This window comes from Hypomesus nipponensis, chromosome 28 (assembly GCF_054491055.1).
Source record: "Hypomesus nipponensis isolate SF chromosome 28, ASM5449105v1, whole genome shotgun sequence".
NCBI lineage: Eukaryota > Metazoa > Chordata > Actinopteri > Osmeriformes > Osmeridae > Hypomesus > Hypomesus nipponensis.
In genome coordinates, this window is record NC_140388.1 from 12,564,579 (window position 1) to 12,585,196 (window position 20,618).

The 20,618-nt window shown below is 51.8% G+C and overlaps 1 protein-coding gene across 1 annotated transcript in view; it reads right to left on the minus strand.

Moving 5' to 3' along the window:
• The window catches only part of wdfy3 (WD repeat and FYVE domain containing 3), a 43,875-nt gene extending 24,708 nt beyond the window's left edge, over window positions 1-19,167 (minus strand). Inside the window, exons 1-18 of the mRNA XM_084694550.1 lie at window positions 18,862-19,167; window positions 13,642-13,852; window positions 13,186-13,309; window positions 12,660-12,769; window positions 10,602-10,799; window positions 10,040-10,232; window positions 9,417-9,603; window positions 9,031-9,197; window positions 8,445-8,924; window positions 7,913-8,014; window positions 7,284-7,477; window positions 6,929-7,200; window positions 6,276-6,485; window positions 5,403-5,486; window positions 3,792-3,972; window positions 3,294-3,508; window positions 2,521-2,633; window positions 545-788 (exon numbers count right to left, since the gene is read on the minus strand). Coding sequence (XP_084550676.1) covers window positions 545-788; window positions 2,521-2,633; window positions 3,294-3,508; window positions 3,792-3,972; window positions 5,403-5,486; window positions 6,276-6,485; window positions 6,929-7,200; window positions 7,284-7,477; window positions 7,913-8,014; window positions 8,445-8,924; window positions 9,031-9,197; window positions 9,417-9,603; window positions 10,040-10,232; window positions 10,602-10,799; window positions 12,660-12,769; window positions 13,186-13,309; window positions 13,642-13,852; window positions 18,862-18,890 — 3,314 coding nt within the window. The 5' untranslated portion in view covers window positions 18,891-19,167. The remainder of the gene's footprint in view (window positions 1-544; window positions 789-2,520; window positions 2,634-3,293; window positions 3,509-3,791; window positions 3,973-5,402; window positions 5,487-6,275; window positions 6,486-6,928; window positions 7,201-7,283; window positions 7,478-7,912; window positions 8,015-8,444; window positions 8,925-9,030; window positions 9,198-9,416; window positions 9,604-10,039; window positions 10,233-10,601; window positions 10,800-12,659; window positions 12,770-13,185; window positions 13,310-13,641; window positions 13,853-18,861) is intronic.
• Between the last annotated feature and the right edge of the window lie 1,451 nt (window positions 19,168-20,618).

Here is a 20,618-nt window from a genome sequence, read left to right on the forward strand (position 1 = left end):
GATTGCACTTCTTAACCATTTCATTTATTTCCTCAAGTCTTTCCTTCAGCTTGATTTCTTCTGGCATTTACAACAAAATATTTGTGTTTACTGATGCGTAGATGATGAGGCTATCGGCTTATCATCGGTGCATTACTGGACTATGAAAGGAATGCACTCATGTGGTCACATGTGTAGACGTGTGTGTGTGTGTGTGTGTGTGAAGATGTGTGACACACACACCAGCAGTAATGGGCAGAAAATCAGCTTGTTTGTATTCAGAACCCAACAACAGAGAGCACCTCCTGCTGAAACCTCTGGAGGGTGTTACTAACCAAAGGAAACCCCTCTCCCCTCACTATCCCCCCTGTCCTCCTCTCCTCCTCCTCCTCCCCTGCCCTCCCCCTCCCCTGTCCTCCCCTCTCCTCCCCTCCCCTCTCCTCCCCTCCCCTGCCCTCCTCCTCCCCTGCCCTCCTCCTCCCCTGCCCTCCTCCTCTCCTCCCCTGCCCTCCTCCTCCCCTCTCCTCCCCTCTCCTCCTCCTCCCCTCTCCTCCCCTGTCCTCACCCGAAGCCCTCCAGCGAGGTGTCGAACTCCACGAACGCCGGTGTTACCGCCGACCCGTGCAGACGGATGTCGTGAGGCGTTGTCATGGAGACGAGGCACTTGACGCGGGTTAGAGGCACAGTGCTACCCTCCGCAGAGCGCACCAGGCTGCGGCTGATCCGGTACTGCCCGTTATCCTCCCCCGCCCCGGCCGCTGCAAACACGCTGTCTGGACCGAAGCCCTCCATGGACATGGTCATACTGCCTGGGGAGGGAGGGAGGGAGGGAGGGAGGGAGGGAGGGAGGGAGGGAGGGAGGGAGGGAGGGAGGGAGGGAGGGAGGGAGGGAGGGAGGGAGGGAGGGAGGGAGGGAGGGAGGGAGGGAGGGAGGGAGGGAGGGAGGGAGGGAGGGAGGGAGGGAGGGAGGGAGGGAGGGAGGGAGGGAGGGAGGGAGGGAGGGAGGGAGGGAGGGAGGGAGGGAGGGAGGGAGGGAGGGAGGGAGGACGTTAAACATTAAACTGTCTATTTAAAGGGTTGTCTAAGAGAGTGAACTAAATAACAATCTATCGTATCTAAATTCCAAAGAAAGGGGGTTTTAATGAGTGTAATGACTGTGTTTGGTTAATACATAGTGGCAGCAGGGAGGAGAAGACCCCTGTAATTAAGAGGACAACACTGGTCTAACAAACATGAAGGAAACATTCCCCTCCAAGATGGCCGACGCTAGTCACAGCAGGGGGTCCGTCTTTTCCCCCTGCTCGTGTTGGGTCTGTGTTTGGGTTTAGAGAGGAATAAAACTTGGTCATGTTGGTCTGTATCCTTACTCAACCTAGCAATCTCCCGCTGACTATCTGTAATGACCTTTGACCTCTCTGTTTCAGCTGCACCCTTTCACCTGAGGTCATTAGAGCAAGGAAGTGTCTGACTTTGCGTTTTACAATGAGTCGATTCTGATGTGCAATTTCGAAACAGCACAGCATCATTTTTCCTTCCTTGGGCAAACTGACAAAAGCCGTCGCCCCCGGCAATTAAAAACAGACAAATCCTCATCTCCTGCAAGCCCTGCCCCGCTTGATGAATCTGAATGAGCTCACGGAAGATGAGGGCGAGAGAGAGAGGGGAAAGAGGAAATTGCCTTTTCAAGCTGCCCATCTCCAGTCTTGAACACATTCTCCTCCAAAACCACAAAAGCACTGGTGCCAGGGTAGGAGACGAGGCTGCCATTAGTTTGGATCTATTATGGGATGTTTCATAATCTCTCCAACTGATACTGTGGGAGAAGTTTTCCGTAGACGACCAGGAAAACGAACTGTAACTCTGGAGGATAATCAGTGATGACACTGAGAAGTTATAATACCCAAACCAAAACACACTACAGCTTCATCTTGAGAGAAAGTAGTTTGTTCCTAATAAAAACAATGACCTCAGTTACTTATGGAATGCCACTACTCTATCCAATAACACAGCAATAATTCTGCAAGCACAGCCCGGCCTAAACCACTCACACACATTCACGTCCTGTCTACAGTAAGCAGTTTGATTACATTCAAAACAAAAGACTGTCGCTCGTTTCCTTTGGGGAAAGAAAGAGAAGACAGTCCCTATTCTCATAAGATCTAACACACTTCTGATGGTTTCAATTAAACAGCTCTTGTTTTGGAGGACTTTGTCCTCGTCTTGGAGGGCTCAGGTTGGTTAGAGGCGCTGGGCTTGGGGCCTCTCTAGAGACAGGGGGGGGGGGGGGGAGTGTGAGAGTGTGGTGTAGAGCTGAGGTCTTTAACCCTGGTCCTCAGGGACCCCCTGTCCTGCACGTTTTAGATGATTCCCTGCTCCAACACACCTGAGTCAAATGAATGGGTCGTTAACAGGCTTCTGCCTCACTCGATAACGACCCATTCATTTGAATCAGGTGTGTTGGAGCAGGGAATCATCTAAAGCGTGCAGCACAGGGGGTCCCTGAGGACCAGGGTTGAAGACCTCTGGTGTAGAGAGACGTACTCCTCATGTCAGCGTCGTAGCTCAGGGAGCTGGGCTTGTGGACGCGGTACTGCTTGAGCAGCTTCTTGTCCCAGGCTCCACAGTTCAGAGGGTTCCCCAGACGCAGGAACTCCCTGAGGGGCAAACCAAGAGCAGACGGCTTCCACGATGACTGGAAATACGTGTACGTACGACATGACACTGTTGCCAGAATACGAAATTTTACAACTAATAACCAACATACTAAATAATTGTTTAATTATTTAAAAAAAATCCTAAATCATGCTTCTGCTTGTTTCATTACAAAGTTAACAGCCATATGTGTGAGCAAAAAGAAGAGAGAGAGAAAGTATGAGAGAGGGGAGAGATCAACAGACAGAACACAGAGAGGGAAAGACGGAAAAACACAATTGTTTGGGGAGCAAAAGATTGACAGCAGAGGAGAGGAGCAGGGGGGGACAGACTGACGTCTCCACATCAACATCAGACGCCTCCTTCCCCTCCCTCTACTGGCCTCCTCTGAGGGTGAGGAAGCAGGGAGAGGTTTGTATTACCATATGAAAGGGACCTGGGAGGCGAGAGGACTACCAACCCAGATGACTCTCTCTCTCTCTCTCTCTCCCCCCCTTCACCCCACCAGACCCAACCAGCCAAGCGGCAAATTGGAATCCCTACAGTGGTGGAGTGAGCTCTTTACGCCGACTTCTCAGAGACGCGTTTCAGTAATACAGAGAGCCGTCTGAGTGGATGACCTCCCTCAGAGGCTGGGGCGGAGGCTGGGGCGGAGGGCTCACCTGAGGGCGGAGGGCTGCAGGGCCTGTGAGGCCAGCCTCTCGAACATCCTCTGCAGGGGGGGGTGGAGGGGGTGGTCCTCGTCGGCCAGAGCCTGGCTGCAGCGCTGCAGCAGGCGGGAGTGGAGCCCTGCCTCACACAGCACCTGCTGGTTCCTCTCAGACTGCACCAGCTGCTGCAGGATGCTGCCCACCACCAGTTGCAGGTCCAGGGCATGCTGGGAGATGGGGGAGGGGGGGTCAAGAGAGAGGGGGGGGGGATCATGATTCACGACAGGAAACAATGTGATGGTTTGTTTTTCCCATTAGAACATGACTGAAGTCTGGATAAGACAGTGTCGATTATATAGGTGTAGTCTTTCTAATTTGTCGTGCATCATAAGAAGTCTGCTTGACAGATAAACCCTTTGAAGACGCGTCACAATCTGCGCTTCCCTCCGTCTGCACCACGGGTCAGAGCAGGACGAGGGAACAGGAAGTGATGCGTGAGGCTGTGCCTACCTCTGGTTGGCTGTCGGAGCAGATGGAGGGCAGCAGGTCCAGCATGGCCAGCCCCGCCCCTGGGTGGATGACCACCAGGTCGGAGGAGGAGGGGGGGTGGGAGGCACTGGCCAGGTGCTGCTTCAGGTCGGACAGAGCTTTGACTGGAGCAGGGGGACCGGAGGAGCCGTAGTAGCCATGCCTGTGGGTGTGTGTGTGTGTGTGTGTGTGTGTGTGTGTGTGTGTGTGTGTGTGTGTGTGTGTGTGTGTGTGTGTGTGTGTGTGTGTGTGTGGGGCGTAAGTGGTGTGGTGGGTGTGTTTGGGTGTTGTGTTAAAAGTAAAACATTGAATTAGTACTTTAAAAGGACAGTACATTCAATTTCAGTCATTAGTTCCCCCCATGGTGCCTGCAGTACTGGTGTGGTGCTGCCTGGTGGTGGGGGAGGGGCCTCAAACAGCTGAAGGCTTCTGCTGATCCACTCCAGACTACTAAACTAAGGCTGTGCCAAAGCCAATAGCTACTAAGAGTGTCCATAACTGTGGAGTCACATCCTCATGTAGGTCACGCCCAGCTGGACAGGACTGTTGGTCTGCAAGGAGCTGAGCGAACGAGCAGCCATTGGAGGAGTCTGAGGACAGAGCGAGTTAGGAGCCAATCACAAGCCACCGGGAGCGTCTGATGTGAACGAGTGAATAAGCGTAGGGCTGGTTGTTTAGACAGCCTGGTGTTGAGCTAACCTCCCTGCACCAATCAAGACATAGTAGCCACAGGGATGAGGTGTTTATTATACAGTCCCCCCCCCCTCCTTCCGGCCCCCCTGGTGAGATCAGAGCCCCAGAGGCAGGAGTCAGCAGAACTGTCAGAGGACAGAGGAGGAGGGTTGGTGTGAGGGGCCTTCAGCAAGGTGAGGTTAATAGTAGAGGCAGCTCTACAGAGAGAAGAGACAGGTCATGTTTGTATGATGAGATGAAAGAGGAAGGGGGAGAGGGAGGTTAGAGAGAGAGAGAGAGGGAGGTTAGAGAGAGAGAGAAACAGAGAGAGAGAGACAGAGAGACAGAGACAGAGACAGAGACAGAGAGAGAGAGAGAGAGAGAGAGAGAGAGAGAGAGAGAGAGAGAGAGAGAGAGAGAGAGAGATAAAAATAGTTGAAAAGCCAGAGAAGAGAAAGGAGGGGGAATAGAGGAGAGGAGGATTGCCTGTAGACATGCATGGTATTCAGAGTTCCCATTAAAGGATTTCAAAGGTTGAGTCTCAGGTTTGGGGAGGGGAGGTAGAGCACAGTTCTTAGTCCTTGACTGTGGACAACTTGTATACAGTCACAGAGACAAGGAGGGAGGGAGGGGTGGAGGGAGGGAGGGGTGGAGGGAGGGAGGGAGGGAGGGAGGGAGGGAGGGAGGGAGGGAGGGAGGGAGGGAGGGAGGGAGGGAGGGAGGGAGGGAGGGAGGGAGGGAGGGAGGGCAGAGAGGGAGGGAGGGCAGAGAGGGAGGGAGGGCAGAGAGGGAGGGAGGGCAGAGAGGGAGGGCAGAGAGGGAGGGAGGGCAGAGAGGGAGAGAGGGAGGGAGGGCAGAGAAGGAGGGCAGAGAGGGAGGGAGGGCAGAGAGGGAGGGAGGGGTGCAGAGAGCAGTAGCTACCTCTTTCTGGCGAGTGCTGGCGTGCCCCAGGGGGAGGGCAGGGATGTCTCGTGAGTGAGGCAGGGGGGCACCTGCTCCGCACGACTGCACACACGCAAAGATTCACACACACACACACACAAAGACAGACAGACAGACGTGTGTGTCAGGACAGACAGAAAGGAATTTAGGACACACACACACAAACACGAGCGCACACGTGCAGAGCAGACCCGAGACGCACAGCCAGACAGAGCCAAAGGTTAGAGGAAGAAAGAGAGAGAAAGAGAGAGAAATAAGGAAGCTGTTAGAAAGTTGGAAAGAGAGCGGAGCTGGCAACACCAACAGTCTACTGCTCCAGCACATGCAGGGTGTGTGTGTGTGTGTGTGTATGTGTGTGTGTGTGTGTGTGTGTGTGTGTGTGTGTGGGGTGTTCAGCGTTGCACAGTGTGTTAAGCATGTACACACCAAGCTGCTCAGTCAGAAGTGAGCTTGTCTCTTGGCCTTCATCATTGTTTGATCGACCAGGGAGGAACTCAATATCCACTGTGAAGAAGTTAGCTGCTCATGTACTGATGCTAGCTGTTTCTGACTGGGACTGGAATAATCCATGACCATATCCTAGACCAGGACTACATCCTAGACCAGGACTACATCCTAGACCAGGACTACAACCTAGACCAGGACTACATCCTAGACCAGGACTACATCCTAGACCAGGACTACATCCTAGACCAGGACTACAACCTAGACCAGGACTACATCCTAGACCAGGACTACAACCTAGACCAGGACTACATCCTAGACCAGGACTACATCCTAGACCCTAGTCCTTGTTCTCTTCCCTAACAGAACTGTCCTCCTGTAGTCCAGGAATCCCTCCGCCCCACTGACCTGTCGAAGGAGTCGGTGGCCACCTTGTACAGATAGATGAACAGCTTGCTGCAGTGCTTAAGGGTGGGGCACACACTGTCCCCAGCCCCGCCCCCAGCCCCGCCCCCTGGCCCCGCCTCCTCCTCCAGCAGCCTGAGGAAGGGCTGGGCGTTGGAGGGGAACACGGCCGTGGGCCCCAGCTTCTTGGCGTCTGAGAAGCAGCCCAGCAGTCTGGGGAGGGCAGAAGGAGGAGAGACACTGTGAGGAGACTGAAACACTGCAGCTCCTGGTGAGGGCAGAAGGAGGAGAGACACTGTGAGGAGACTGAAACACTGCAGCTCCTGGGGAGGGCAGAAGGAGGAGAGACACTGTGAGGAGACTGAAACACTGCAGCTCCTGGGGAGGGCAGAAGGAGGAGAGACACTGTGAGGAGACTGAAACACTGCAGCTCCTGGTGAGGGCAGAAGGAGGAGAGACACTGTGAGGAGACTGAAACGCTCTGCAGCTCCTGGGGGGCCACACCAAGAGCTGTGCTGGCCCACGTTCAGCTTCCAAACGCTTCTCATGGGTCTGTAATTCCCACCTTCACGGCATCTTATTAACCGAACGTGACACTGAACAAGATAGAGGGGCTCCAGGGAGGGTGACGGGATGTGGAGGAGCTCCTCTCTCACCTGACGGCGTCCGCCAGCTTCTCGTACTGGATCTCCGAGCGGAAGAAGTGGGAGTTAGCGGGCTCGTAGCGCATGGCTGCGGTGAGCGTGCAGAACACCATGTGCAGCAGCTCAAACAGCTGGTTCTGGTTGGAGCGCTCCCAGCCGTGTCCAGGTGGCAGGCACAGCGAGCGCTCCAGGGCCACCAGCAGGGACGTCACGTACACAAAGCCGCCCACCTTGCGGAACACGGTGCGTGTGCGGTGACTCTCACGCAGCACGGCGAGCAGGGCCTGCAGGGGTCAGAGGTCAGGGGTCAGAGGGGGGACCACCAGAGCAGCTCAGTGTGTGTGTGTGTGTGTGTGTCCCTCCCCACCCTCAGGATGTCAGTCTTCAGCTGCAGCTCTGTGGAGGGGGCAGAGTGCATGAGGCCCAGCAGGGTGCCCATGTCGTCGTCCCCGCTAGGAGACAGCACCAGCTGCTGGATCACACGCAGGGCTTGCTCCCGACACTGACGGTACTTCACTATGTTGTGGACGCACCGGGCACCACCAAACTCCCTGAACAGACCTGGAGAGGGAGAGAGTGAGGGAGGGAGGAGTTAGGGGAGAGAGTTCCTGGTGTCTGGGGGAGGGAACTGAGGACTGAGAGCAGAACAGACATTCGGAGGAGACTGGAAACTAAAATGACTCATCACATTCTGCCTGGCCTCCATTCTCCCCTCAGGGAGACGGAGAGAGAGCGACGGAGAGAGAACAGAGCACAGAAAGAGACTATGAGAAAGACTGAGACAGAGAAAGTGAGAGTGTGTGTGTGTGTGGGGGGGGGGGGGGGTTCTCAAACAGGCCTGTTGGCACTTTCTGCTTTTTCGCAGAGGAGCTTCTGGGAGTTAGAATGTGATGAGAGAAGGAGCGGGGTTGTGAGAGGACAAAGGCTGTGTGTGTGTGTGTGTGTGAGAGAGACAGTGTATGTGTATGTGTGAGTGTGTGAGAGTGTGTGACCCACCTGCGTTGGTGTTGGAGCCCTGTAACAGTACAGTCAGTGTCTCCATCACCAGCCAAGCCAACTGCTTCTGTTCATCTGCTACAGTGTTGTTCTTAGAGTCACCTGAAGAGAAAGAGGGAGAGAGGGGGGAGGAGAGAGAGAGGGGGGGGAGGCGTGAGAAACAGGGTGGAAGAAGAAAGGAAGGAAGGGGGAGGGGGGAGATGAGGAAAACAGAAAGGGGGAGGAGAGTAGGAGAAGAAAGGAGAGAGAGGAAATGGGGCCAAAACAAGCAGCACTACATTAGCATTCCCCTGAACAGCCTGCATTCAGTGTGTGTTCTCTCAGGAACAGTGTGTGTGAAGTGGGAAAGAGGCCTTAAACAGCCAGAGGGAAAAACTAAAAAAATCTCCCCAAAAATATTTATGAAATGTAATAATGAATCAAATTGGTTTATTTGATTCAATGGTTCCATTGATTCAATGGTGAATCAATGGTTTATTTGATTCCTGGCGCTCGGGGGTCCCCCAGCCCCCCGGCCCCCCAGGTGACCCACCTATCTCGTGGTTGACGCCGGACGGCTGACTGGCAGGGTCTTTCAGCATGGCTGCGTACTTGTGCAGCAGGTTGACCAGCACCTCCAGCAGGCCCACCTCCCTCAGCACGTCGCTGAACACGGCGTCATGACGGCTCAGCTTCAGCAGGGTGCGTGTGGCCGTGATGCCGCACGCCGGCGCCGCGCTGGCCTTCAGCAGCACGCTCACACTGAACAGCTCTTTACAGGGGACGTAGTTCAGGCTGAACACCACAAACTCCAGCAGCTCAAAGTACTTGGGCTGGGCCTCGGGGACGCGGCCCACCTTGTCGGCCAGCTGGGACAGCGTGTGCTGAGCCTCCAGGATGAAGTAGTTGGCGGGGTCGGCGGCGTACACGTTGCCCACGGCGTCCAGCAGCGTGCGGGCCAGGCGGCTGGTCTTGGCGCGGAGGAAGGCGCTTTGGAGGACGCAGAAGGCCTGGATGTTACGCACCGTGTGGCCTGGAGGGGAAACACAATTAGACACCTCTTCAGACTCCAGCACTGAGGCACAACACAGGACAGGGTCCCAGGGGGCGGGGGGGGGGGGGGTGTCTGGAGGACTGACCTTTCCCAGACGGCTGTGGGAGGACGAAGCCAGGAAGCAGGAAGGGCGCTCCGGTGGTGAGGCCGGCCGGTTTGAGCTCACACACCCCGTAGGTGGTCAGACAGGTCACCAGGCTCACCAGCTCCTTCAGCGCATCCTGAGACTCCTCCTCCTTAGCCTGCTCCAGCCTGGGGCCCGGGGGGAGGGACAGGGGTTCAGATCAAAAGCTCACATTCGGCCCGGTGGGGTAGGGCTAACGTATGGTTTGGTTGCTAACAACGGGTAGCAGGACTGGTTTACACCCCCCACACAATACGCATGATAAACACACTCACATCATACACACACCCTACAATACACCCCCACACACACACACACACACACAGATCCCCCCCTCCTCTCCAGACCTGAGCATGAGGTCTTGCAGGAAGGTGTAGCCCTGGCAGAGGCGGAAGTCCTCCAGCAGGGTCTGGGACACGTCGCTGGAGTCCTTCAGGAAGCAGGACAGACCAGAGAACATCTCCACCATCTCCACAGCAGACAAGTCGTCTGACTGCTGCATGTTCTGAATACACGTGGCAAGACACTCCTTCTCTGTGGGGGGAGAGAGGGATGGGAGGAGGGAGATAAAGATGGAGAGAGGAGGGAGAGAGGGATGGGAGGAGGGAGAGAGGGATGGGAGGAGAAAGAGAAGGATGGAGAAGGAGGGAGAGAGGGATGGGAGGAGGGAGAGAGGGATGGAGAAGGAGGGGGAGAGAGAGATGGAGAGAGGGATGGAGAGAGGAGGGAGGAGGGATGGAGAGAGAAGGGAGAGAGGGATGGGAGGAGAGAGAGAAGGATGATGAAGGAGGGAGAGAGAGAAGGATGGAGAAGGAGGGAGAGAGAGAAGGATGGAGAAGGAGGGAGAGAGATGGGAGGAGAGAGAGAGAGATGGAAAGGGGAGAAAGAGAAACCTGTTTACAGTTAACGGTTGACAGTTTCCGGGCCCTGTGCAGCGTGCGCGGTGGCAGTGGTGGCGAGGCCCTCGTACCGTGGATGTACTTGAGGACGTTCACGCTGAGGCCGTGACGGGAGATGGAGGTGAGGACCTCCCCAGCGCTCCTCCTCCAGGGCAGGTTGTGAGGAGGACACCAGGAGGTGATGGCACTGAACAGCAGCTGCAGGTCATCCTTCTGGGCCAGCTCCTCCGCAGGAGACACAAAGCTGCACAGCTTCACCAGGATCTGAGGAGCAGGACCAAGCAGTGGGTGAGAGAGAGACAAAGCGAGAGACAAAGCGAGAGACAGAGAGACAGAGACAGAGACAGAGACAGAGACAGAGACAGAGACAGAGAGAGAGAGAGAGAGAGAGAGAGAGAGAGAGAGAGAGAGAGAGAGAGAGAGAGAGACAGACAAAGAGAGACAGACAAAGAGAGAGAAAGAGAGACAGACAGAGAGACAGACAAAGAGAGAGAGAGAGAGAGAGAGAGAGAGAGAGAGAGAGAGACAGACAGACAGACAGACAGACAGACAGACAGACAGAGAGAGAGAGAGAGAGAGAGAGAGAAAGAGAGAGAGAGAGAATGAGCAATTGGGTTTGAGTCTCCCTCTCACCTGTACGAAGACCTTCTGGAGGAGTGCTCTGCGGTCAGCCAGGGGCAGCTCTGGTGGGGTCTGGGTCTGGGGGGGCTGGGTCTGGGGGGGCTGGGGGGCCGCTGGGGCCTCCACCATGTGGGGAAGGTCGAAGAACAAGTACAGACATTTCACCAGCGTGGACGGCACGGACATGGTGGTCATACAGTCCACTGTTTTCTGTCAGGGTGGAGAGAGAACACGCTGGTTACAGAGAGATACAATCTACAACTCATCTTATTCTGGTGTTTTGCTTGGGTGAAAACCAAATTGAATACAGAAGAATGTATGCAGGAACATAACTTGCAGTAACATCCACATGTAGTTATTATTCAGTACTGTTTTGTAAAGCTGGATGGTGAAAGGTCTCTGATATAACATGTACCGTGTAGAGACCAAGTCTAAACCTTCATTTGGATCCAAATACAGGGGGAAAACTTTCGTTTAACATACACGCAGAAGTATTCTATCTGGCAGTGGTAAAGGTATCATGTCAATAAGTCAAACAGTGGAGGGGTTATCTCATACACCTACAACTGCACTGTGGACTGACAGCAGGACGGCTAAGAGCTGATGGGTGTAAAAGGCTCACTAGTCTACTGTGGACTACAGCAGATATGTGTTGATTCAGTCTGTGTGTGTGTGTGTGTCTGTGTGTGTGCATATGTTTACGTTCCATTCTGCAGACAGCTCAGACTAGCTTGTTGCCAGTCCTGTCACCTGCACTGGTGACAGCTCTCACTGGTGACAGCTCTCACTGGTGACACTAATGAGACAGGCTGTCCCATGTGTCCCATGGGTATCTTTGTGTGTGTGTGTGCGTGGTGTGCGTGGGCGTGTGGTGTGTGTGTGTGTGCGCTTGGTGTGTGTCATCTCTGTTTACCAAGGCAGAGAGACTGCAGTAGAGCTGGCATCGGGCTCCTTTATGGGTATGATTCACACAATAAAATGCACACACACACACACACAACCTCTCAGTTTCTTTAACTCCCTCCCCCCCCCCATCACAGTTGCCAAAAGGAGGTCTTATCTCTCTGAATCACTGCGATCAACTCAGAGAAAGAGAATAAAACAATCCCTGAGCTCAGACAGAGAGAGGGAGAGGGAGAGGAGAGACAAGAACTGTAGTCAGTTCTATAGGAGCTTAACTAGTCAGTTGAACAGGGGATAGACTGTCTTGATGAAGTCATTCTCCCTATGGGTCTCAGCCATACACCTCAGCCACCTCTCCCTGCCCCCCCTCTCCCTCCCTCACCCCTCTCTATCTTCCTCCCTCCCTCCCTCCAACCTCTCTCTCTCTCCCTTCTCTCTCTCCCTCCCTCAGGTCAAGTTCATTGTACCGTGCAGGATAGACAGAGAGGGGATCATATCTATCTGGCTGTGTTACAGAAGGAGAGAGGAAGAGAGAGAAAGGGGAGGGAATATGAGGGATGGAAGGAGGGGGGGAAGGAGAAAAGAACATTCATCTGTTACTGGACAGAACGGAAGCTGGAGGGAGGGGTGGGGTGGGGGTGGGGGGGGTAAATATAGACAAAGCAGTGTCCATCTGGGTGCAAGCTCTGACGGTTCCTGTTTTTCTTCGCATACGGTGTCGGAGATCACAAGCGAGAAAGAGAGGGAGGGGCAGTGGGGTGGATTTAAGATGCAGAATGTGTCAAAACAAGGATAAATTGGAGGGGAGTGCATAAGGTATGTGGGGCATGAAGGCTGCTCTGAGAGAGAGAAAGAAAGAGAGAGAGAGAGAGAGAGAGAGAGAGAGAGAGAGAGAGAGAGAGAGAGAGGGAGACAGAGAGGGAGACAGAGAGAGAGAGAGAGAGACAGAGAGAGACAGAGAGAGAAAGAGAGAGAAGGAGAGAGAAGGAGAGAGAAAGAGCGAGAGAGCGAGAGAGAGACCATTGTTGCCTGTGACGTCACAGTAAGAAGGCCCTTTGTTTTGCACCCAGGACACACACCCAGGACACACACACCCAGGACACACACACCCAGGACACACACACCCAGGACACACACACCCAGGACACACACACCCAGGACACACACCTGTCCAGAGGAGGACAGCAGGTTGATGGTGGTCAGCAGCATCCAGCCTCGACTCGCCTCTTCACTCTGGTTCACTTCCAGGAACTGGACTATGGCTCTGCTGGCGGCCTCTGAGGAGACACACAGACTCTGGGTCACCTTCAGGCCTGGGACCCCGGGCACTCCTGGTGTGTGTGGGGGTGGAGCTGGCCCCTGCAGTGTGGGGTGGTGTGGAGCTGGCCCCTGCAGTGTGGGGTGGTGTGGAGCTGGCCCCTGCAGTGTGGGGCTGTGTGGAGCTGGCCCCTGCAGTGTGGGGTGGTGTGGAGCTGGCCCCTGCAGTGTGGGGGTGTGGAGCTGGCCCCTGCAGTGTGGGGTGGTGTGGAGCTGGCCCCTGCAGTGTGGGGGTGTGGAGCTGGCCCCTGCAGTGTGGGGTGGTGTGGAGCTGGCCCCTGCAGTGTGGGGTGGTGTGGAGCTGGCCCCTGCAGTGTGGGGTGGTGTGGAGCTGGCCCCTGCAGTGTGGGGCTGTGTGGAGCTGGCCCCTGCCTACCTGTGGACTTGTTGGAGGCTCTCCTCCGGATCTCGGTGACCATGAGGCGAGACACCTGAGTGGTGAATTGCAGCAGGTCAGAGAACTTCTCTGTCATGGTGGCGGGGGGAGCGTTGCCGAACACCTGGGGAACACAGCAGAACACCAGGCAGAACGTCAGGCAGAAGGTCAGGCAGAACGTCAGGCAGAACGTCAGGCAGAACGTCAGGCAGAAGGTCAGGCAGAACGTCAGGCAGAACGTCAGGCAGAACGTCAGGCAGAAGGTCAGGCAGAACGTCAGGCAGAACGTCAGGCAGAACGTCAGGCAGAACGTCAGGCAGAACGTCAGGCAGAACGTCAGGCAGAACGTCAGGCAGAACGTCAGGCAGAACGTCAGGCCTTATACTCTAGGGAAGCCGTGGCAAAGGGAGAGAGCACAAAGGGGCTGTCACACATGTGAACCAAGAATCTCCTCACCCTGTTGAAGACAGGCAGCATCATGTACAGCTTCTCTTCCTGTTCCTTCTGGGTCATGTGACGAGGCGGGTGGCAGAGTTCAGAGAAGAGGCGACGCAGGTGCATGAGGCCCAGGGCGTTGTCCTGGGGGCTGCACTCCTCCTGGCGTGGCCGGCCCATAATCCTCTTCACCATGTTCATCTTGAGGGGCTTCGTCAGGACACAGCCAGCCCTGCCAGGGGGTGGGGAGAAGCAAGGGATCTTCATATATCTAGATCAGCCATTCCTGACCTTTTCCACTTTGCGGCCCACTTGCACAGCTCAATTATCTTTCAGGGCGTTCAACACATCCGTTCACTTAACGGACACACGCATGTTTAACAACACCACAGGAGCCAAACAGTTCACCTTCACTGAAAAATGGATAGATGTTTCTATATTTGAGCAATCAAAGATGACAATTGGAGACGTTGGTTTGGCGGCCCACAGCTGTTCTCTTAGCAGATCACAGGTTAGGAATCGCTGATCTAAAGGAAGCTCATTTATCTTAACTCCTTCAAAACTGTGCAACTCTGATGAAAGAGAAGCAGCGAGGAACAGAAGATCTGTTCTGGTGACGGGCTGAGCGGGAGGAGAGCAGCTCACTGCAGGAGGAGAGAGAGGACGGGTCAATATGTTGGCGGACATTGATTGTTGGTTAACAAGGGAGACTGTCAGGTGATACCCCTAGCCTCTCTCTCTCCTCTCTGCTGGATCACATGGATGTTGTTTTCTGCCCCAGCTCCCCTCATCTGACAAACACCCGCAAAGACTTCTGCATCTTAGACTAAAACTGTCTGAGAAAAGGTATCATATTAGGTTTATTTAATGTTAAATAAATAAATAAATAAATATATAGAAAGTCCTGTTTGTTTGTTTAATGAACAAGTCTACTGAGGCAGAGAACTGAAATCTCCTCCTTGCTTTCCCTGGTGAGAAGCTGGGAGTAGACTAGCCTACAGGACTCCAACCCCACACTGTGATTACACTAAATTGCAAATCTGTGTTTATCATGCCTCGCTGCGATACATCACTTAATGCTAAACTATCCTTTATGAAAGGGAGTCTCCACAGGCTGGGCTAGACTCGGAGTCAGAAGTCCACGTTAGAAACACACACTTCTGCAGAACTGGGGGGGGATTTCCTTCCTGAACCTAAACTTCCCAAGCTTGGCTGAGTCAGACTGCAGAGGATCTCAGTAGCAGTCTTGTGACTGTGTCTTTGCTGACGCCTGGTCAGACCTTCCACAGCTCCTTCCTGGCCAAACATCACAGATCAGCTTTCCCTGCCCAAATCCTAACTTCTGTCAAAACAAATACAGAAAACAAAGAAAACAGGCTACTTGGGGTTCGGTGTTTGTGAAGCTCAGATCAGCAGCCACATCGGCCTACATCTGTGTGGAACACCGCAAGAATCTGCAGGGCGGGAAACTTTCATGAAAGTGACATCAGATGTTTAGGCTGGAACTACGCATGAGGAAGGAGAAGTGCTGAGCAACAGTACCGGAGCAGCTGTGGTTTTTCCTTGCGACAACGCAGCGGTTTAAATCTCTTTCCATCCAAATGCACTGTGAACTCCTGTGCTGTAGGAGATTACTGAAAAGATTTAGGCTGTTACATTTGAAGAGATCTAAACTGCCAGAAAATTAAAAAGTTAATTGTGCCTAGATTAGTGAATTTGAAGACCTAGCTTGGTTTAATTCTACTAAATACAGACTACTAATACATTTAGGTTAAAGAGTGAACTGTTCCAAATGTTGAACTTGTTCATTAACATGCACTGATATCAAGGCAGACGCTGCAAATACACAGGGCCCCAAACTCACCCAAACTTCTAAACTCTTCCAGGAATTTAAAAAAACTCAGGAACTCTCAGAAACTGTTTGAAAAATACAACCAGAGCATACAGTTAGAAGCAGAACGCAAATCCACTTCCTAGGGTCCATGTTCCTTGTCTAAGCAAGCATGAGATCGTTTTAGGCAACATTCCTTATTGTAAGAGCTTACTAGCTCTGCTAGTCTGAGATAAGGTGGAGGGTACAGGCCTCGAAGAATTTTAGGACAAGACAAACAAAACCGAAAGCCTGCACGTTGCGATAAGAACAGGCCTAATTGGGGAACATGACAGTTGGCAGCATCAGCAGAATAATGGCCATCCTGAATCGGTGACTGTTCTGTCACTGTAGTACACGGTGCAGAAGAAACCAAGCCATGTCTGTCCACACAGCAACAACTACAGACTAAAGTCCTCCAAAAGCACATGTCGTCTCTGAGTCAACAGGTCGTGTCCTGACGCAGCAACATCAACATTGCTTATCCTCACTGACCTATGATACACACTTCTACTACACCTTAAGCTGACCTAGAATGTTTAACGGATGTCACGTCCATAAATCTAGCCTGTGTTCCATGCGCCTGCTTCCAAGAGTGTAACAAGCACCGACTAAGTAGTTTATAACGTGACACTGAAACAGTTACCACCAGCCGAGATAAGGGAGTCACTTACGACACACTTATCACTAGATGAACCTAGGTGTTATGAATGTGAGGACAGCTCGGCCATCTGCCAGCACCCTTACAGCCAGGCCTGAGTAATTAAATAATATGACATGACATGCGAACCAATGTGATCCAGATAGCAGGGATTTAGACCGAATAAAAAGCATCAGGGACATATTTGCCTTTTTTAAATTATTTTTTTTAAGTGGGCGTAATGAAAGAGAATGTCCCTGCCTGGCGTTAGCGATCTGCACACGCTCAGATGAAGCTCGACGGCACGGACCGAGCCAGAAAACATTCAGGAAAGAAGAAATGGCTGAAAGCAGAAACTGTATCTGCATGACTAAAAATATCCACCTGACGCGTACCAGGGTTGAGTTTGTCTGAGTTTGTTCCGTTTCAGGCTCCGCCGACCACCTTCCAGCCAGACAATAAGCGAGACACAATGAGTACAAACCAGGGTCTGCTTCTCCAAAGCCATGTGAACTGTTAAACTGGGCCTCCATTGAGCTGACTCGCAAGAATGCTAACTATTGAAATAGGATGCTTGCTATTCTGCTTTGTACTCGGTTAAATGCATTACATATTTGCCTATTCATCATTGAAGGCTAATGATTAACAATGTTAGCCTATGCATATGGGTGTTCATAATCAAAATACCCACAACAAGGCCTTGCTCAACAATAACACTAATCCTGGAACACAAAACATTGCAGACAGAGTGTGATGCAGGTCTTCTGCCAGACAAACTCCAGATTAGAGCTTTTTGAGTCATGAAGCCCTCAGGGGAAGTGAGAGTGAGGAAGGAAGGATTGGGGTTCAAAAGGCAGCAGGGCTCAAGCCACACTGGGCCAAACACACGACCTGCGACCCAGCATACGCAGCGAGGGGACACGCCCAGCTAGCGAGGCCAGGGGCAGTAGGAGAAGCTCGGAGACCCTCCTCAGTTCCCTAACCACCCTGACTGCTTGGTGAGGGGGTCATCCTCAAAAACAAGGTCTTGGCAGTATTGTTGTTGTCGTTGTCTTCCTGAGATGAATGTTCCCAATAACATCATTTAACTGAATTAGGTGCAATTAATCAAGAACATTGGCCTACACTTTATTTTTTTATTTCTATTACAAGGGAAACTATTTTAGTACCATTGTAACAGGCTGAATGAAAACAATGACTTAACAGTTTCCGGAAACAAAACAAAATCCTTCTTTGTGCCAAGAGAATAACATCAATCTATTCGATGCACAAACTCATTGACAACGGTCTACAACCATTAGAAGTACATGACGAAGGGCCAAAACACTCCTCAACCGAAAGTAACCGAAAGATAGAATTTGCCCTCTGGTCGTTTCAAAGCACCGTCTTAAAAGGACGCCAGCTTCAGTGAGCCTCTGAAAGAACGTCGTTAGCACAAACCCGTGAGACAGAAGCACTGCTCTGGAAAATCCTTTGACTCTTCAAAGGTTTGACGTTCCTCCGGAGAGGGGTTCTGTGACGTAACCACACAGAAGATGCCTCGCTCCCTAACTTGGAACAGGCTGGGAACACTGTGGAAAAAATCAACTGCTCGCAAAAATCAGTAGCCTCCATCTTTGGGCTGTTGCCAATGGCTGAGATGCAAAAGTAGCATGGTTGCTACCACAAAGACCCAAATTATGGCTCGGTCCAAGGCAATCTGCTATCCAATCAAATTGATGATTGCATACTGTGGAACGCGTGATTAGGCATGATAGCAACGCATGCCAAACAAGTGTGGCCTGATTCAGAGATGGCAGGTTCTTTAATGGATTTCTATTCAGGCTGTGGATCAACTGCCAGGATACTCCTGCCTGGCTTCCAGCATATTCATTTTTGAAGGAAAACTGAGACATTCCACACATATACCTGAGGCAAATAGTTTGAGCGCTTGAAAATGGGGCAAATGGACTGAAGGAATATGAAAACATGTTATAGGTTTCCAGGAGAAATGCTCTAGGCCTCTGATTTGGTTCACCTACACAACATGAGAAAGATGAGGCCTTGATTAAGTGATACCCTTCAAATCGGTTTATATTTGAGATTCATCTTCAGAAAACTAATTATTCACAATGTCTAGTTTAAAGACACCATAACACAGTGTTTTTCAACCCTGGTCCTCAAGTACCCCCTGTGCTGCACGTTTTAGATGTTTCCCTGTTCCAACACACCTGATTCAAATGAATGGTCGTTAGCAGGCTTCTGCATTACTAGATAACGACCCATTCATCTGAATCAGGAGTGTTGGAGCAGGGAAACATCTAAAACGTGCAGCACAGGGGGTACTTGAGGACCAGGGTTGAGAACCACTGCCATAACACATGATAGGCTCCTGTACAACACAATTACACAGACATGGGTCATCAACAGTCCACACAAAAAGTAAAACAAATTGTACAGCCAGATGAAACGAAATAACACAGGGTGAAAAACCTGAGGAATACATCTTTACAAACAGCGACGTCAAGGCACACTTGTCGAAAAATCAATAATAAAAAAGACAGTTTCACGGTCATCGAAAAAGCTATTTCATGTCGAGCATCGCACTGGACATCTCACTACGCAGACAACAAACCAGGTCACCGCGGAGACCAGCTCGTCAACAAACCATGGTCACCGCGGAGACCAGCTCGTCAACAAACCATGGTCACCGCGGAGACCAGCTCATCCACGGCTCATTTTTTTTCCATACCTGCTGTTCTCCCGGTGTCCTGCCAGCATCTCAACACGTCACTGCCAAGCAAGAGAGAAACAATCCACACACACAGCGAAACACCGTCTCTTCCTGAACCTGGGATGACAGTACAGCCACAGCAGCGATAGCTGACGACGGTTAGCGTTTATTATTACGAATGAAGGAAGGAAGGACCACAACCAAAAAACGCATGGCGCGTTGGAAGGGGTAGGCGCGCCCGAGGCATGTCTGTGTGTTTCCGAGCCAGGGGCACTGTGTGCCAGCTCCAGGCCAGCAGGGACAGGCACAGCTGATCCGCCCTGTCACCAGCTACCCACGGGGGGGCTGAGGCCCTCGTCACGCCGGGGGAGGAACGTACCATCTGGGCCTCAGGATGGGGGGGTGGGCACGACTGCTGCCGCCAGCAGGCAGCATTAAAAATTCATTTAAATGAGAAGCCATTGGGTTTGTACAGTGATTTCATTAGCTTTGCAGGTAGGGTTGAGAATAATTTTGACCATGCAATCATAAATCAGGACCACAATAGGTAAAATAGCAGACTGCATGAAACCAAGTGAACTTCGGATTTAGACAAGATGATTTTCTATGCTTCACACAAGATATTTCGGACTCTTCCAGGACAGCAACTGACACATTGGCCCTGCTTAAGAGAGGCGAGCTAGGTAAACGTTGCCACGATGAGAAAGAATGTACAGCTATTCCCTCTCTCTCTTACTCCATGCCCATACCCCGGAGCAGAGCAGCATATCAAGTATGGAAATGGAGCGAAAGACACTTTATGCGGCTTCATCAGCAGAAAAGACCTGTTGTACCTGAGGGCTCTTCAATCTCTCTCCAGATTCAATGACAAAGACTCTGACTTTCCCTGAATAACTGATGTTGTCTATTAAAGCTCAGCAAGACCGCTCCTCTCTAACAAACAATGATGGATTCAGTGTTCTCTGACAGTCTGCATAGCAAAAATTTAATCATTAAGAGTGGCAAGTGCATCAGAATCCACATTTTCTGCAACCTCTTTAATGATAGTGAACCTGGCCTGAGGAGTCCTGCAGAACAGGGATACAGGGACATTAGCAGTGCCCTTGGGCTGCAGCACAAACACAGCATGATAAATCAATGAGGGGTGTTCTTGCAGGGTGGCAATGAAGTAGCAGAAGCAGGTTAATCGATTAAAAACATGGGAAAAATTATTATTTTGTGCAGGACCAACATTTTCATACATTATCTACTTAGAGAATCATCTGGAATTCAGTTGCATGCATTCACTGCTTAATTGGCAACTAATACGTACTGCAATTTTTCTGCCAGCATTTTTAGACAATACTAAAAGCTTTTAGCTAGAATTTGTCTTTTCTTCTTTTTACTCAACTATTGTAAGTTAGCTTGATGTTTCTTATTCAGTGATACCAGAGCCTCTGATAAGATCAAACAAAAACAAAGTAGGCATAATATGAATCATCTAATCCCTTGGGTCAACACCAGACAGTACCCTCGATTTAATGTTCCAATAGCCTAATTTTGAGGAAGCATAATTTGTGCTCCACATTGCGAAAATGTCGATGCAATGTTGTTTTGGAATACAACATCCTGATGAAAGTGTGCAGTTGCTGTGAAGTGAACATCTCCCACGCGTCAGAGTGGGCATTTGAATCTGTGACATCACACAAAAACTGTAAACACCCAAATGTAGCAATGAGCACAATGACCCTCACTACTGGTACCTGCCTCCGGGGCCTCCAGAGCCTCCGGGGCCT